The 19,216-nt window shown below is 41.8% G+C and overlaps 4 protein-coding genes across 4 annotated transcripts; all 4 read right to left on the bottom strand.

Moving 5' to 3' along the window:
* Positions 1–5,162: 5,162 nt before the first annotated feature.
* On the bottom strand, positions 5,163–5,579 carry LOC311240603 (histone H1-like; the record flags this gene model as incomplete). Its single annotated transcript, XM_084329177.1, has 1 exon — positions 5,163–5,579. The coding sequence occupies one exon, from the start codon at positions 5,577–5,579 to the stop codon at positions 5,163–5,165; it is 417 nt and encodes a 138-aa protein (XP_084185303.1).
* A 2,531-nt stretch (positions 5,580–8,110) lies between these two features.
* Positions 8,111–8,485, bottom strand: LOC311240274 (histone H2B-like; the record flags this gene model as incomplete). The annotated part of the gene is made up of 1 exon (XM_084328832.1): positions 8,111–8,485. The coding sequence occupies one exon, from the start codon at positions 8,483–8,485 to the stop codon at positions 8,111–8,113; it is 375 nt and encodes a 124-aa protein (XP_084184958.1).
* A 7,827-nt stretch (positions 8,486–16,312) lies between these two features.
* Positions 16,313–16,723, bottom strand: LOC311240334 (histone H3.2; the record flags this gene model as incomplete). The annotated part of the gene is made up of 1 exon (XM_084328914.1): positions 16,313–16,723. The coding sequence occupies one exon, from the start codon at positions 16,721–16,723 to the stop codon at positions 16,313–16,315; it is 411 nt and encodes a 136-aa protein (XP_084185040.1).
* A 1,133-nt stretch (positions 16,724–17,856) lies between these two features.
* Positions 17,857–18,240, bottom strand: LOC311240765 (histone H2A; the record flags this gene model as incomplete). Its single annotated transcript, XM_084329345.1, has 1 exon — positions 17,857–18,240. The coding sequence occupies one exon, from the start codon at positions 18,238–18,240 to the stop codon at positions 17,857–17,859; it is 384 nt and encodes a 127-aa protein (XP_084185471.1).
* Positions 18,241–19,216: the final 976 nt, after the last annotated feature.

Genomic DNA, 19,216 nt, shown 5'->3' with positions numbered 1-19,216 from the left:
CAAATGCACCATGATGGCAGCAATTTATGAATTTCCACATGTATGGATGTGATATGCAGTCAGATCTATATTTTAATTAATCATTAATTAGCTTATGATTATATACAAATTGGCTTGGAAGGAGTGAGACTCAATGTTCCCCGTCTGGTTCAAATAACTACAGATCGAAAAATGAAATACATGTTTTGTATAATTAGAAGACCCCTTCCGAAAAATGAAATACATGTTTTGTATAATTAGAAGACCCCTTCACCTCAATGTATACTATTACATTAGAATGCATTGTTCCTTCATGGGAAATGGTGGTTGGCTCTTAAAAGAGCCTTTTGATGTGAACAATGTTCTGCTTGGACGCTTACTTCTTCTTGGGAGCTGCTTTGGGCTTGGCAGCCTTCTTCGCTGGAGCCTTTTTGGGAGCAACAGGCTTTTTCGCCTTCTTTGGGCTCTTGGCTACTACCTTCTTGGGACTCTTGGCTATTACCTTCTTGGGACTCTTGGCTACTACCTTATTGGGACTCTTGGCTACTACCTTCTTGAGACTCTTGGCTACTACCTTCTTGGGACTCTTGGCTACTACCTTCTTGGGACTCTTGGCTGCTACCTTCTTGGGAGACTTCTGTGGTGGATTTTTGACGTCTCCAGGGATGGTTAAATGAAATACAGAGACAAGAGATTGGCCTTAAATCAGAGTGCAAACCACCAGGTTCTCCACGGACATCCAGCAGCCTAAAACAGTGTCACACTGCGAATTAGATATTCTGAAATAATAAAACAGGAGCAGAAGAACACAGCCAGATTACTCACGTTAAATGAATACAACACAGGTTTATTGGAAAAGAAAACAACACAGTACGCCCATACGGACGGACTTTCAGTCTGTCAGAGTGCATATTCACAGGTCTGTCAGAGTGAAAGTGAATACAAAGCAAAGTGTCATGTGTTTTAACACAGTGGAATAGAGACGCCTTGCTCGTCTCTGATTGGGTTGGCTTTATATGGTCATTTAGGGAGTCAAATGGAATGGGCTCGCTGCGGCCTTGGATGCAAGCGTTATCTGGCCTGCTCTGAATAATAGAATGGATATAGTGTTTTAACAGTTTTTGAGAGAAGGATAACATGACTTCACGATCAACCCTGTGGGAGGAGGGAAGGAGGAGGAGGAGGTGAAGGAGGAGGTGGGAGATGAGGAGGGAAGGAGGAGGAGGATAAGGTGGAGGAGGAGGGAAGGAGGAGGAGGAGGTGGAGGAGGAGGGGATGTGAAATTACCCTTCACATTCCCCACTTTGTGCCATTTTTGGCACATCCTGGTAATTTCAACCATCAATATCACTAAACCACAGTCTCAAGACACCATACAGAACATCAAATCAATCAACATTAATACATCATAATGTCATACTTGGCTAAGTAGGACGATAATTCCAAGCAGGTAATTGCAAAATGTTGCATCCTTAGGTACAATAAATTTTTTTTTAAACATAATAAGGTAGAACAATAACTCTTGAGAAAGAAAGAAGAGGGGGAAAAAAGTTCAGGTGCAAATTGAAAAGGGGAGGAGTCCCAGGCCGGGGACAGATTGGTCGCTGGCGCCTTATAAAGCGCTTCTCAGTGACCCGAATCGCCGACAGCAGTTAATAGGAAACAAAGAACAAAGAAAATAAAATGGCAGTCTTAATATAAGTAGTATTTTCAAACTCTGAATATGTACCCATATCTAAATCAGAAATTTGACTTTTTAATATGCACACTGGCTTCCCTTGTTGTCGTCCTCAGTAGCAGTCAGGTGTCTTCCCACTCCTTCACACACAGAACGATATATATCTGTTGCAAGGAGGCTGGATGCCGTTGAGTACAGTAGCAGTCAGGTGTCTTCCCACTCCTTCACACACAGAACGATATATCTGTTGTAAGGAGGCTGGATGCCGTTGAGTACAGTAGCAGTCAGGTGTCTTCCCACTCCTTCACACACAGAACGATATATATCTGTTGCAAGGAGGCTGGATGCCGTTGAGTACAGTAGCAGTCAGGTGTCTTCCCACTCCTTCACACACAGAACGATATATATCTGTTGCAAGGAGGCTGGATGCCGTTGAGTACAGTAGCAGTCAGGTGTCTTCCCACTCCTTCACACACAGAACGATATATATCTGTTGCAAGGAGGCTGGATGCCGTTGAGTAGAGTAGCAGTCATCTCCCCATAGTTGAATACAGCAGCATACCAGGTGCAAAAGGGCTTGTATTGCCGACTGGGGTGCGTGGTAGGGGTTCCTGTGGATCCCAGCAGCGGTGCGTTCTTATCTTCGTGGCAGGGCGAGGCTATCGCACAGGGAGCTTAGCTGGAGTTCCTGTCCCAGTTGCCCTCCCAGGGCCTCCACTGATCCCTGGGCCCCGCTTCCGTAGCACCGGCCCTGCTGTGGTGTTGCCATATCATGCGAGATGTTGAGCAGGCGGTTCCTGTTGGACTTGGGACTGAACCTGATTAGGTTGTCGTCGTCCTCCGCGGGTTCATATGGGTATGGTGGCTGGTGTGCCGGTGGAGATGGGGCCCCTAGGTGGTGTGGTTGCCCAGGGACAGCGTGGCCCTGCAGTGGGAAGTACGGCCCTGGTGCATATTCGTTATCTTCTTTCTCCTGCGCTGAGAGAAACGCACCATCCTCCCCCTCACATTCCATAGATCTGAGTTCCACAGCATTGACTAGTACTGCATCTTGGATGTCATGCGTTGCGTTAATGAGATTGCGCCGGCCAAAGGAAAAGAAATAAAAAAACAAAAAAAACAACAACAATTTCAAACATGGTCAGTGTGTTACATGTCTGGATATACAACAGGGAGGTAGGGACTCCCTCATAGTTGTACTGGCTGGAAACAAAGGGAAAAAAAAACTGTTTACAGTTAGCTGTCGCCCAAGTTGAAACATGTGGAAATAGTGACCACCAGGGGTTACAAGTTGTAACATGCAATCAAATATCAAAAGGAATGACAAATCCAACTTTAGGACGCTGGTATTACAAACGCTGTGATGGCGGAAAGACAAGTGCCTCAATAAGCTGTATAAGACAGTGTCTATGGAATTTAGAACATTTGAATAGCACTTATATATTCAAAAGTGCTTGGAATAGAGGCCTAACTGCCTCTAACTGCTGTGCAGTGGCAGAGCAGGTATAACATTGGAAAAGCTTGATAGAGATAAACACAGATAGTGACCAAAGCCTAACTGCTGACTTCACAAAGAGCGGAGGGCGAGGAGGAGGTTGGAGAGGAGGAGGGAAGGAGGAGGAGGAGAAGGTTATAATTCAACCAGGGTTGAAACTTATCGTAGTGTCACCCAATCCCTTTAAGCACGTATGTAGCTTATCTTAACACAGATAGTGACCAAAGCCCACATCAAAGTTGAGCTTCTCGCAGTGTCACGTATGTAGCTTATCTTAACACAGATAGTGACCAAAGCCCACATCAAAGTTGAGCTTCTCGCAGTGTCACGTATGTACCTTATCTTAACACAGATAGTGACCAAAGCCCACATCAAAGTTGAGCTTCTCGCAGTGTCACGTATGTAGCTTATCTTAACACAGATAGTGACCAAAGCCCACATCAAAGTTGAGCTTCTCGCAGTGTCACGTATGTAGCTTATCTTATCTTAACACAGATAGTGACCAAAGCCCACATCAAAGTTGAGCTTCTCGCAGTGTCACGTATGTAGCTTATCTTAACACAGATAGTGACCAAAGCCCACATCAAAGTTGAGCTTCTCGCAGTGTCACGTATGTAGCTTATCTTAACACAGATAGTGACCAAAACCCACATCAAAGTTGAGCTTCTCGCAGTGTCACCCAATGTAGCTTATCTTAACACAGATAGTGACCAAAGCCCACATCAAAGTTGAGCTTCTCGCAGTGTCACGTATGTAGCTTATCTTATCTTAACACAGATAGTGACCAAAGCCCACATCAAAGTTGAGCTTCTCGCAGTGTCACGTATGTAGCCCTTTAAGCACGTATGTAGCTTATCTTAACACAGATAGTGACCAAAGCCCACATGAAAGTTGAGCTTCTCGCAGTGTCACGTATGTAGCTTATCTTAACACAGATAGTGACCAAAGCCCACATCAAAGTTGAGCTTCTCGCAGTGTCACGTATGTAGCTTATCTTAACACAGATAGTGACCAAAGCCCACATCAAAGTTGAGCTTCTCGCAGTGTCACGTATGTAGCTTATCTTAACACAGATAGTGACCAAAGCCCACATCAAAGTTGAGCTTCTCGCAGTGTCACCCAATGTAGCTTATCTTAACACAGATAGATTACAATATTCAGACGGCCCCCCCCCACTCCTGCTTACCTAACTCGCCGCGACGCTGCATGTAATGCCCGTGGAATGCCGTCCCGACCAGCCGATGCAGACAGACAATTCCTCACTGTCCCAGACGTGGCTGTGTTGTAGAGCGATGAAGAGCCCGTCTGCACCGGCAGGATCGGTTGGCATCCCCGCTTCAGACACCAAGAATGTGGTGGATTTTTGACGTCTCCAGGGATGGTTAAATGAAATACAGAGACAAGAGATTGGCCTTAAATCAGAGTGCAAACCACCAGGTTCTCCACGGACATCCAGCAGCCTAAAACAGTGTCACACTGCGAATTAGATATTCTGAAATAATAAAACAGGAGCAGAAGAACACAGCCAGATTACTCACGTTAAATGAATACAACACAGGTTTATTGGAAAAGAAAACAACACAGTACGCCCATACGGACGGACTTTCAGTCTGTCAGAGTGCATATTCACAGGTCTGTCAGAGTGAAAGTGAATACAAAGCAAAGTGTCATGTGTTTTAACACAGTGGAATAGAGACGCCTTGCTCGTCTCTGATTGGGTTGGCTTTATATGGTCATTTAGGGAGTCAAATGGAATGGGCTCGCTGCGGCCTTGGATGCAAGCGTTATCTGGCCTGCTCTGAATAATAGAATGGATATAGTGTTTTAACAGTTTTTGAGAGAAGGATAACATGACTTCACGATCAACCCTGTGGGAGGAGGGAAGGAGGAGGAGGAGGTGAAGGAGGAGGTGGGAGATGAGGAGGGAAGGAGGAGGAGGATAAGGTGGAGGAGGAGGGAAGGAGGAGGAGGAGGTGGAGGAGGGAAGGTGGAGGAGGAGGGGATGTGAAATTACCCTTCACACTTCTTGGCTGCAACAGCCTTCTTAGCTGCAACAGGCTTCTTAAGCTTTTTAGCGGCGACTGGTTTCTTGGCCGCTGGCTTCTTGGCTTTAACCTCAGCCTTCTTGTTTATCTTGAAAGAGCCGGAGGCTCCGGTACCTTTGACCTGGACCAGGGTCCCCTTCGTCACCAGACTCTTGATGGCAGTCTTCACACAAGCCTTGTTCTTATCCACGTCGTAACCACCGGCAGCCAGAGCCTTCTTTACGGCAGCAAGAGACACGCCGCTCCTCTCTTTGGAAGCGGACACTGCCTCGACGACCAAGTCACTGACGCTGGGACCTGCTTTCGTGGGTCTGGGAGCTGCCTTCTTCTTGGCAGCCTTAACCGGAGCGGCGGGAGCTGGAGCTGGGGCGACTTCTGCCATTATTCTCTCGTTCTCTGCTGCGAAACAGAAGCTGAAGTATCTAGGAGGAGTAGGAGCGTCAACAGACTGATAGTGTGGCCGAGGCGGGGGGCTGGTCTTAAACACTGCATGAGAGCCATGTAGACTCAACCAGCCCGGTCCGCCTCTGTACTGTCAAAATGTTCTGTCGCTTGTGTTTTCTCTTAGCATAAAATAGTTAAAATACACAACTATGAAAATTGCAGAAATCTAACGCCAAATGTCCCAGCTAGTAGACACATGTCCCGTCAGACTCACACTATTTGGAGAAGCGTGGTTAATTTGTGGACGCTCCAAAACAATAATGTGTGCCGTCACCACTGTTGTGCAGCTACTTTTTTCTTGTATTTAACTCTTACAATTCTTTAGAGTAAATTAGAATCCGACAAAATCTCGTTTTCCAGCGATCCGAGCTACCTGACAAGGGACTGAAAGAAAGATGAGTAATCTGGGGTGACGCGTTTTGTTTTAAATGGGTGACTTTTCGGTGTTGGTAAACACAGTCTTTTGTTGGTGGTGGCCTGTAGTGTGGGTGACCTCGACTTCGTTTGAGTAAGTGGAGGTTTAATGTGGCCTATATATGGATTAAAAAAAATGAAATTAGTCCTACCTTTATGAGTATGTACCGTATACAAGAAACATAGCTACATTTAGCTTTTTGTTTACAATGCAGGCTTTAAGAGACAACTGAAACAACATCTAACAGCCCTACGCCTGCACATTATGTACATGTAGACACACACATACCCATAGTTACTTTTATTTTTACTTTATTGTATTTTTAGTGACAGGAATATTAGTAGCCTATCAAATAGGTTGTAAGAGTATGGTTTCTCACTGCTTGTGAATTGAGTGCATATTTAATATATAGTGTTATGTAATGTATATTGTACTATGTATGATTTCATTATGTTTAGGAATGCGGTATCATGTAATATGTTTGATAGAAAGTATATTGTCACTTTCAGATTTTTAATTCCACTTGGTTGCTTGTCTGAACATGTCTTATCTGTAACATGTGTTATGTGTGGACCCCAGGAAGAGTAGCTGATGTTTTGCATCAGCTAATGGGGATCATAATAAAATCATACTGTAAGAAAGAAGTACACAAACAGTCCATGCAAGGCCTCTATTGTTAGTGTCTATTGGTGTAGTACATGTTGATACATTCTGAAGAAATGTTTCAAGGAATGAAACATACTATGTGTCTAGTCTACTACCTGTACCATAGTGGGGCATTGGTTTATACACATGGCCCATGGTGAGACCCAGTCCTGTGTAAATGATGGTGTCATCTGTTTAGTAATCCAAACAAGAGGAAACCATCGGCTCAACTCAGCATCATCAGAAAACATCTCTTACAAAAATGTATCCTGGCATTCCTATGATAAAAAATTATGCCATGTACCATTGATATCATGGTTTTAAAATGGACTATACCATGTTATTAATGGTTCCATTACATTTACTATGGCTGTACCATGGTACATCATTTATATAATGACTGGTACCATGGTTTAAAAAAAAAAAAAAAGGCACCTTGTGAAACACAAAAGAAACGATTGAGCTGCTGATCAGTTTGATCAAAAGTGTCCTTATTGGTAAATACTGCTCAGAAAAGTTAGGCCCAAATCTGTGATTTTATGTTGTATGACACACACATCTAGAGAAATTGTGACTAGATTTGAAGCATTAACATTACGAGTGGAAAGAGTGGAGAGAGCATGGTGTGGTGTGGTGTATCAGTGCATTTGTTGAAGTCCAAACCATAGGGGATGCCTGATGAGCAGAGTACCATTTCAGCCAGATGTGGAGGCTGCATATCCTGCGAAACATGGAGGGAGAGGGGACCAGCGATGATCAGTATTGCTGAAGTCATATTTTAGACTTCCGATTGCTGGCGTTTGATGTCAATGTTATAAAAGCGTATTGTTGTTGTAATAATGTATTTAACATAGGTATGGGGTGGTTCATCTTTTTCATTATAATTATATGATCCTGGAATGTATTATTTTTTCGAATAGCATTTCCACTTTGAAAATGCTAAAATAAACATTATCCATGTGTATTATAAAGACCAATAATGTATGATTGATCAAGGTTATAATAGAGCAGGTGATATATTCATTTACTGTATAATTGTGATGTACAAGCTAGAATTCTATCCAATCTAGCTACTTGTCAACAACTTAAAAATCACAGGATTTTGACTGATATATAATTTGCAACTTAATAGCCATCCAAACTATGATTACAGTTGCTAGTAATTTATTAATCAATAAGTAAGATATACAATTCCATCTGCCGACAGACACCCCTACCATGATAATATCTGTACAAACGAAATGTAGGACATTTTTAAATAGAGAATTTTAAAAAGGAAATAGCCGGCACTCCATAACCACTTTGATGAACAGCGCGATCATGAGGATAATAATAGGAATAACTCTCTCATGACAGAGTGGATGGCTCTTAAAAGAGCCTTTGGGTTAATCTTCAGTGAACAGCATAGTTTACTTGGAGCTAGTGTACTTGGTCACAGCCTTGGTTCCCTCAGACACGGCATGCTTCGCCAGCTCACCGGGGAGCAGCAGACGGACAGCGGTCTGGATCTCCCTGGAGGTGATAGTGCGGCGCTTGTTGTAGAGAGCCAATTTTGAGGCTTCTCCAGCGATGCGCTCGAAGATGTCGTTAACGAAGGAGTTCATGATCCCCATGGCCTTGGAGGAAACGCCGGTGTCGGGATGAACCTGCTTCAGGACTTTGTAAATATAAATGGCATAACTCTCCTTCCTGGACTTTCTGCGCTTCTTGCCACCCTTTGCAGTTGTCTTGGTGACGGCTTTCTTGGAGCCCTTCTTGGGCGCTGGCTTGGCTGGTTCAGGCATATTCGACGGCTTATCAGAATCGAATGGTGACGGTTGCTTCTTCTTCTTCTTCTTCTTCGTGTGCTTTCCGGCAGACTGGACACCTTTCGGCGTATTGCTGCCTAACAGATTTATCTGCTCACAAGTCCTCCTCTCCTTCTACTCTACCGCCATCTACTGGAATCCTCCCTCCCCCACATTGTCCAATGACGTGCAGCTAACACTGCTTCCTCCTGACTGATTCCCCCTCTGTGATACATGCTTCACCCCCCGTGGCCTGACTCTGTCCTACTCGCTCACTCACACCCCCCTTCTCTAACGCTACCTGATCAGCCACACTGTTTAACTCCGTCAAAACATCCTCCACTGTCAACCCCTCCATACCCAAGTGACCCACTGCTGCTAAAACTATCAACCTAGTCCTCTCTGTCCTACTACTAACCGTCGCTGTCGTATTCACTACTCCCGCCACAAAGGCCACCATACCTAACTTCTCCCTAAACACCCTCTCTTTCTTCGCCTGAACTTCCTCTACCACCACCCGCTGCCCTATCCTAAAACCCTGCCCCCTATCTTGCTTTCCCTGATCCTCCTGCACTATCCTTACTGCCAACTGCCCTTCCCTAAACCCCTGTCCCTTATCTTGCTGTCCCTGTCCTACCTTCCTAGCTGCCTCCGCATATGAAATTCTACCTTCCCTTCGCACCTGCTGGACCATTACCTCTACCTTCATCGCCTCACAACCCCAATACGCTACACTATGCTTCCCACCACAACTACAACACTTCGGCTCCACTCCCAGTCCACACTCCCCATACTTATGCTCCCCACTACACCTACCACATCTCTGTCCCTTCCTACACCACTTAGCTACATGTCCAAACCCCTGGCACCTATAACACCTCAACGGATTTGGCACAAACTCCCTAACCCTATATGCCAAATACCCTAAAAAGACCACTCTCGGACTAACCTCACCCTCAAACTGAACAACTATGGTCCCTGTCTCCTCCTTCTCTGCCCCTCTCTTCATCCTCTCTACACTCTTAACTTTCCCATTGCGTTCGTCACTCCTCAAATCCCCTAACAGCTGATCCATACTAACCTTAATTGGAATCCCCCCAATCACCCCCTTACACCCACTCTCCCTTTTCTCCCCTACTATCCCTACTTCACAGACCTCCACTTTCCCAATGCTCTTCATTTCCCTTGCCCTCTCTACCTGCACTACACTTACACACGCTATAAACAAGTTCCCATCCCTCAACACCTTCCCGTACCTTACCTCACCTAACTGTGCTTTAATGAGCTTCGACAGCTGATCCGGCTCTATATCCCCAACTCCATTTCCTCCCTCAAAACGCACCACTACATTCAACCCTCCAAAACCCTTTCCTCTACCCTCATCCTCTGACCCACTCAAGCTATCTTCCCTCTCTTTCTTCCTCTTACTCCCCTTCCCCTCACTTACCCTACTCTTCTTCTCCACCTTCGTCCACCCTTCTCCCCCACTCTCTTCCCCACTACACTCCATACTGGCCCCACCCGTCCCCTTCCCGTCGTCATGGCCATTCTCATCCCTACCGCTATCTTCCTCGCCCTCCTCACACCATTTACTTCCATCACGATCCTCCCAATACCCTGGATAGCCGTTCACAGGCCGGGGCCACCAATCAATAGGTTTCTGCTGTGCCTGATCCCTCACAGCCACGTCCTGCGCCTCCCACCACCGACTACTACCACTCCCACGCAAGTCTTCGCGGCACAGTTCCGACGGACGCAGACGCCGCCACTCGGCGCACCTCTCAATATCCACCCTCCCACATGAACAAACCGCACTTCTGTCTTCCTCTCCAAACAACAGCCGCCCCCCACGAACCCGCGGCATGGCCTGCTACTCCCTCTCTCCAGTGTCCAAATCAGGGCAGGCTGAACTAAGCAACCCCAATGGACGCTCCGTCGCTGAGTGTTCACGACCCACCTAGCGGTGACGGTTGCTTACGTTTCCTGCCTTATTTATAGGAGGTCGATGCAAATAGTACTGCGTGACTTCTACGATACGATTGGTTGGGCGTGGCGCACGTGTGTAAAGCTAATAGAACATGCATCTCTCTCATCATGGATACAAAGGGAACGACAAGACAATGTACACATTGACAATATATTTTTTTTTTTTTTTTTTTTTTTTTTTTTTTTTTTTATTATTGCAAAACAAAACTTATTAAAAGTCAGTACTCAACACACAATGTATAATGAAACTTTCAGTAAAGGTGGTTAAAATATATGCAAGTACAGAAACAGGATAAAACAAAAATAGTCAATAATAACATTTTAACCGTATACAGTGTATATCCAGCGAAGTTACAATTATATAAATGTTAGTATATAATATACCCCTAATACCTATTTTCTAAAACCCTACACACATATGCTCCAGCTCAAACCCCCCCCTCCCGGACCCCCTCTTGGATAGTACCTCCATTATCCCTCACTCCTAACCAGACATCACCATTATAGGCTAGCTTTTATTCTCTCCACCACTTCTAACCACATTGACATTTTGGATTCATTGAGCCCCAGAATTCTTGCTGTAGATATTTCTTGATATATCACATCGAGATATGTAAGAAACCACACTTTCCGGCACATTTTTTCCGGTTGAAACCAACGTGATGCGATCAGTTTTTTAGCTACTGTGATACCCGATAAAACCAATCTTTTTAGTTGTGGATTCACTGCAAACTCAAAAACATCATTCAATAGCAATACCGCGTGGTGTACAGGTATATTCCAAAATACAAGTATTGATAATTGTTGGGACACATCTTTCCAGAATGCCTTAACTGGTGGGCAGTCCCAATACATGTGCATAAATGTTCCTTCGTCCCCATTTGTACATTGGGAGCATTTGGAGTCTTGTATAAGCCCCATTTTGCACAGCCTTATAGGAGTCAAGTATGTCCTGTGAATATAGTTCAGATTGATTTGTTGATGATCCGGGTTCCTTGATGTAAGTCGGACATTTGCCCAGGCTCCTTGCCAATCAAAGTCATTTTCTAGGTCTGGTATATCCCTCCTCCAGACATTGTCTAGTTGAAGGGTTTCATACGAGGACGTTAGTAATTGGTAATAAAAACCTGATACAAAACCTCCCAATGTATCTCTTTCATAGAAAAATTTGTGGTATCTGTGGTGTTCAATTGGTATGTGTAATGGAACACTGTGAGATCTCATACAAAGTCGTAACTGTATGTAAAAAAGCCATGTGGACTCGGTGAGGTTAAACTTTATGCATATTTCGACATAACTACAGAGGCCCTTGTTATTAAAAATATCCCCTAATGAGTGTATGCCTCTTTCTTCCCATATAGGGAATCTTATAGGTCGTTTTCCCATTAAGAGAGCATTGTTATTGAATATGGGAGTGTGATTATGCCATACTTGAGGGTTAGGAAATTTCCTTTGTGTTTCCCGCCATGTCCTGATTGCATGGGTATTTTGGTTTATTATAAGGCAGTGCTGGGAAAAGTATTGAGCAAAAGTCCAAATACACTAATAGAATAGTACTGCAAAAAGTCCTCAATTTAAGTACTTCTCATTTAAATAGTTTCTAATCAAGTAAAAGTATACATACAAGTATTAAAGTATCCTAGACCTACACTATATATATATAATCAAAAGTAAAGATATTTGTTCAATAATAATGTGCTTAAGACTCTATATTGATCCAGTCTCCTGGTTGTACCACAACATCCAGGTCAAACACCATGTTATAAACAGATGATTATGACTATTGATGTTTGTGCTGTCAGGAACACAACTCCCCAATGTTAGCCTCCTCTCTCCATTGACTTCCATGGTGAAATTGAACACGGAAAAGTCACTGCAATTGCACTTAGTCAAGAAGGCAAATCAAAAACGATTTGTTTACACTAGCAGATCTCACCATCACTGTTTCAAATACATATCTACATGCAATTTTTCTTTCAACAATATCTTACTGTCTCCCAATCTGGTCCCTCACAACAAAGGAAATTACAGAACCCATAGCAAGACTTTACAATAGCGCTTATACAATTCATGGTAAATGTCCACCCTGTACTCACCACTGAACTGCACTCTCACACTCCTCTGCTACAACTTTTCAGAACTACACAAAAAATCTAGCCACTAAATGATCTTTTATGCTCAGAAATAACTCTTCCCCAACACTCACAGCTTTACTCCCAAAGTCCCAAGACACAATACAAGTCAAGAACGCATCACCAGATCAAGCTCACATGCACTAATTCCAGTACCGGTTTACAAAAATAACTATGGAATAAGATCATTTTTCCACACAAACACTAACATTTGGAACGAGATCCCATTCCACATCAGAACAATAACCTCCATCTCACATTTCAAACAGGCCTACAAACAACATCTGATGCTAGAACACATCTGTAATCATTGATCTGACTCTTTCATATAGGTCTTAATCTGGTTGATACTGTCGATTTGTATTGACTGCTATGACTGTATGTTTGTCCTTGCTGTCCACAATGACTATAATGCAATGTCTTTGTCAGGATTATATGATTGTATGTAGTGCAACTGCCTATTTGTTTTATATTTAAATGATTGTTTCATGTGCTGCAGAACAGGAACCTGCTGAAAAACTGTTTGTAACTGAGTCAGGACAGTTTAAATGTACATTGTGAAATGTCCCTTTTTTTTTTTTACAATTTCCTGTATAAATAAAGTAAAATAAAAAAAATTATGAAAAAATATTAAATTGTATGTGCATAAAATGTATACCTAGGTAAATGGAATATTGCTCCACTTCTACAAGGGCTATTTGCATATTCTTGGTATCTAGGAACATCTATGGACCTCAATGAATGTATTCTCAGAAATATTGTGTCTATTACTAGGCTTGCTTAAATTCTGATGAAACAAAGGAAAATATGAATTATGATTTTTCTTTTCATCTTTGACAGTGAATAAAACCATGATAATAATGACCAAACTTAAAAAACTGCCACTGAGCTAATTCAGTACCCTCTTGAGATCATGTGTACAAAAGATCTAAGGAAATTAATAAAGGGAAGATGATAACATTGAAGGTTTTGTATATACAGTACTGAATTCTCCCATCCGGACCAATGCAATTTGAAATATTATTATAGAATATAGAATGTATGTTTCAAGTTTCTTTAATAGTTGTCATACAGAAGTACAGAATACTTTTATACAAAATGCTTCTTACTGTTACGCTCCAGAGACTGTGCAAGACAAGATAAGTATGAAATAAAATAACATAGTATAGCATGTAAATTAGAAGTAAAAAAATGAGGTCACAGTGTTCAATATAGACATATGTACAATGTTCGATGCAGAGTAGACGTAACTGAGTTACCATATAATATACAATACTGTGTAGTGTACTAATATACAATACTATATAGTGCAAGGCAGAAATAGGATGAGGTGCAATTTAGGTACAATTTACAGTAGGTGTACGAGTTGTAGTGCAAATCCTTTATCAATAAATATAAAGTGAGTACATGCTTATACATTACCTTATTATAGCCAATTCGCACATTTATATATATATACATATAGTATCTTTCAAATGGCCGAGTTCAATTTGGATATAGTATCACCAGGCATGCATAATAACATATACAGATATTTAATGTAATCGACTGTACTTTTTTATTTCTCCCACAGTGTAATCATTTTGTAACTAATTTCAGATCTAATTATTCCTACATGATTACAATAGTGTGGAGAAACTGACTGCGTTTCAATATTTGTCAAAAACGTTACCTTTTGTAGCTTATTATCGCGAATCATAACAATTATTGATATGATTCATTCAGAACGCCGAACTTTGAACGACCATAGCGGACCACAGGAAGTGTAGTTTTGAGAAATTCCGACGCTGGCAGATAGCTGGCGAGCCGCTCTTCAAAATGGCTGCAAAAAAACTACAATTCCCATGGTTCAACATTTCCATTTCCGCGTCAAAAACGCGAGTGAAAAATAAAAACTTAAAATGATATAAACTCACTTTTAACCTATTGCTAAACTATTGCCAACCTAACGTTTTACATTCTACATGTATTTGTGACATAGTAGTGATAATAATACTTGAAAACGTTTGATTTTAAAAACGTTAATTTATTGCATCACTCATAAAAATATTAATATATGATAATAATGTCAAAAAGGGGTCGGTACCGTCCCCGTGGGGTGGAACAGGTAATTGTCCACATACAAACATACTCTTATTCTAAATTTGGAATGTAAGAGATGGTCTTGTCACTATAGTCTTACATGTGAAGTGTTGATTAAAAATATATAATATATAAACTGTATGTTAGCAATGTACAATAACACTGTACACACTGTATACACTGTTTTTGGACTATTATTACACGTAAAACGCATGTGTTAACAATACCAACCAGGTATTAGTGCCTCGCAAAGTGCAGATATGAAGTTTTCCCCCTTTTTTTTATGGATTTAGGTTTTGTTCTTCATCAACGATAAAGTTCTCTCCACGTTTGATATATTGGCCATTCAGACTGTAATTGTGATGGGGAATATGCTTATATTTTTGGTATCATAACCGATTAGGCCAACAATGACTTGTGTTAATTAAGCAATATCACAGCTATATTTATATTTCGACCCTGCGTCTTGCTGACAGCCCTGTGATATAATAACAGCATGTCACGAAGTGAGCTATTGCTTTTATAAAATGGTTACCAAGTAGCCTAATATGAAAGTAAGATTTACACTTACATTGATTAATACATAATAATGTTCAAAATAGAATTTACTTTGATTTACATTCATCTGTATGCTGCCATTTATTGTGCACCAACTGGCACAGGCAGAGATGGTATAAACAGCAGACTTATTTCTTGAAGAGGTGGCAAGATGGTACAAGGCAGAGCAGATTGCTTTGAGCTACCCCGTTTTATAATTATTGGCCATGGCCTGGGTGAATAATGTTATTTCTTAGCCAGCAGGTGTGCGTCAAAACTTTGATACACACGTAGTTTGGCTCAAGATAAATCACCATTCTAAATTATTCTGCTATCCAACACAACCCATATAGCTGGCTTGTTCGACAGGCATCTCATGGACAACTGCATGAGACTTGGATTGCAGGTTGTAAAATAGTTTGTAAACAGATGTTTTGCTCCAAATCTCCATTAACTTCAATTTATCAAGTATTGTGACCATTTATGAGGTTTACCACAGTGGAGATATGCAAGAAGAAACCAAAGTATTCATGAATTCAAGGCATCACAGTATGAGTTGATATGCAAGTTATACTTGTTGGGTTAAGTTCTCATTTAGCCAGTAGAGGGCAGAAGAGTTTCAGCCAAGAGTTTGTTCAGCTTTACTCTCTTCTTGACACAGGGCTTTCATCGAATTACATTCCAAAATTACACTCCCCAAGATGTTATTTTATATTTTAGAACTCGAGGGATGATGATTATCAACCGATTTAGTCTAGTTCTACATGTGCCATTTAGGAGTTATATACTCAAAACTATAGTGATGGCATGCATGTACTTTGTACACCAACTCATTGTATTACACTGATACAGGCATTAGATCACCATGTATTTGTCCCTTTAAAATAAATCAAATAAACTAAAACCGTGTTGTATAATAATATAATATAATGTATAATAATAACATTGTATAATAACTAAACGATGAGTTTTATTTTAAAGAATGAGTTATATATATACACACAATTGAATAAGGAATATACTTTCATAGTTATTGAAGTGGCTCTTAAAAGAGCCTTTTAGGTAGTGAATATACGAGGAGTCCTATTTAAGCGCGCTCTCCACGGATGCGGCGGGCCAGCTGGATGTCTTTGGGCATGATGGTCACCCTCTTGGCGTGGATCGCGCACAGGTTGGTGTCCTCAAACAGACCGACCAGATAAGCCTCACTAGCCTCCTGAAGAGCCATGACGGCGGAACTCTGGAAGCGCAGATCGGTCTTGAAGTCCTGCGCGATTTCTCTCACCAGGCGCTGGAAAGGCAACTTGCGGATCAGCAGTTCGGTGGACTTCTGATAACGACGGATCTCTCTCAGAGCCACGGTACCGGGCCTGTAACGATGGGGCTTCTTAACACCACCAGTAGCCGGGGCGCTTTTACGAGCAGCCTTGGTAGCAAGTTGCTTCCTAGGAGCTTTTCCTCCAGTGGATTTACGAGCAGTCTGCTTGGTTCTAGCCATTGTGTTACTTCGGTTACTTCTTTCTAAGACAGAAGGAAATAATGTAACACAATACAACAAAACATGGCTTTATATTGTCGGTTCAGTGGGGGCGCGTCTTATGCTGATTGGTCTATATCTGTGTCGCCGTTATCATTTCCTTTCCAACGCCTAAATCGCGTCTATCATTGGTGGAAAGGTATATGAAAAGTCCGCCAAAATGTAAACCCAACCTCCTCTCCGTCCGTCTCTGATTGGGTGATGATGATGCACAAAAGATATTTGACCAATAAGAATCAGCCTTGCACGGACGTTAGTGGGGAATAGAACCTAGATTAAACTCACAAGCAGGTTTTATCATCTGGATAATCATAATATTCAAATGATGATGTGATGAACACATATTATGCAGGTGCATTATTAGGATCTGAATAGTGACATCGACGTCATCACATATCTCTATACCTTGTTTATTAATTAAATCGTGTTAATTTCCGGGACATAATTTGAAAACAATGAAAGAGATTCAGTTAAAAACAGAAGGACATTCTAATTATATTGCTGTGAACCACTTCTCCACTAGAAGTTAGCACAATTAAATAATGTATTATGATAATATTCTGGGTTCACTCTCTCCTCTGGTATCTCCACACCAGTTATGGAATTCTGGACTAAATCATATCCAATACATATTCTCAGATGTGGGTTCCTGGGACAACAAAAGGTGGTTCCAGGTCTATTTTAGTATCAATGAGGGTTTTTGACTAACGCAATGCTGTTTTAGATTCGATTCAAATGTAGCCATTATAATACAGCACAACTAAAATGTTTGGCATCCAACAAGAGTAGTGCAATAGCGATATTTAATGAAGTGATTACACAGGGTATAACATTATATACATGGTATTATGAATTGTATGATATATTAGATGTAGGTATAGAATTGTGCATTGTTCAAAGCGACTAACTAGTGACTATACCAAGATTATTCAGTAAGGTGATTTGTTGCTCCCAGGTGGAAATTGTAGGTGTGAAGACAGTACATTTAAATATTCATAATAGGCATGGTTATAGATAGAAGTATTGCTTTCTCGGTAATATGTGGGTGGCTCTGAAAAGAGCCTTTGTGGAGTTTGTCGAATAGGCTAAATAATTTACTTCTTGGCAGCCTTCTCGGTCTTCTTGGGCAGAAGGACAGCCTGGATGTTGGGCAGCACACCACCCTGGGCGATGGTCACTCCTCCCAGGAGTTTGTTGAGCTCCTCGTCGTTACGCACGGCCAGTTGCAGATGACGGGGGATGATACGACTCTTCTTGTTGTCACGGGCAGCGTTTCCAGCCAACTCCAAGATCTCAGCGGTCAGATATTCCAGCACAGCGGCCAGATAAACCGGGGCACCGGCTCCAACACGATGAGCATAGTTGCCTTTACGCAGCAGTCTGTGGACACGACCCACGGGGAACTGAAGCCCGGCGCGAGAGGAGCGAGTCTTGGCCTTAGCTCTGGCCTTTCCTCCAGTCTTGCCTCTTCCAGACATGTTTATTATTCTCTTACGTTAAACGAGTTAGAAAATGAATGCAGTGAGTTGGAGAGACCTCTTATAGTCAGTCAGACTTGTGTTTTCTCACCCAATCAGGGGAGATGTTTTGTTGGCGGTTTTTCCAAAAGACCAGTCCTCCAATAATCGTGTGAGATGTAGGCGGAGTAACGAACTCCCAGAGCTGAGACCAATCAGCAACGACTGCGCCTCCGCGTTAGTATGGCCAGAGTTTCGTCACACCAGTGTATTAATCTTGTTGAAGTGAAGACTAAAACGTAGTTTCTCATAACGGCAAGAACTAACTAACATAACTGATATAATAGTTATCGATTACACTGCTGACAAGTAATACATATGACCCTATGATTAAAAATAAATACAATCCGAACTATCATGTTTGCTCCTTGTCTGGAGTCTGGACTCCATTTGGGTTAAGCCTGCATGCTTTCCCCATTTCCAAAATGGTTTCGTCAGTGTGGTCCGGTACTGTCCATGGTGCTGAAATAGGTTAGCGCCCTTTAGATTTCCAGTGCCTACAAGTAGCGAATCCACGCTTCCAAACAATTTTTTTAATTTACATACCTGTATACTATATCTGTACATATTCCTTTCCTACTCTTACTCGTTACCCTTACCCTGCTTGCCAGTATGTACCATAGTGTCTTTATAGCTGATCACTGTACATATTAATACTACAACTTTGTACAGTACATACATCTGCTTAGCACTATTACTCAGTTGTACTCATTTATATATTGTATAGCTAGTTTATTCACCTGTATACATAGCATATTACTATTGCATTTAACTGTTATATTTGCACTATTATAGTTTGATGCCTTCTTTACATTGTACTGTAATTGCATTGTATGATTTCAATAGATTTGAATCTAAATTATATTACTTACAAAGTGTTGTACGAATAATCTTGAGGCATATCAATTTAATTGTAATTGTTCAGGAAGCCCTGCTG

Source organism: Notolepis coatsorum, assembly GCF_963971535.1.
Source record: "Notolepis coatsorum genome assembly, chromosome: 14".
NCBI classification, from domain to species: Eukaryota; Metazoa; Chordata; class Actinopteri; order Aulopiformes; family Paralepididae; genus Notolepis; species Notolepis coatsorum.
Note: the sequence above shows the minus strand (reverse complement) of the source record. Positions and strands in the feature narration are given on the sequence as shown.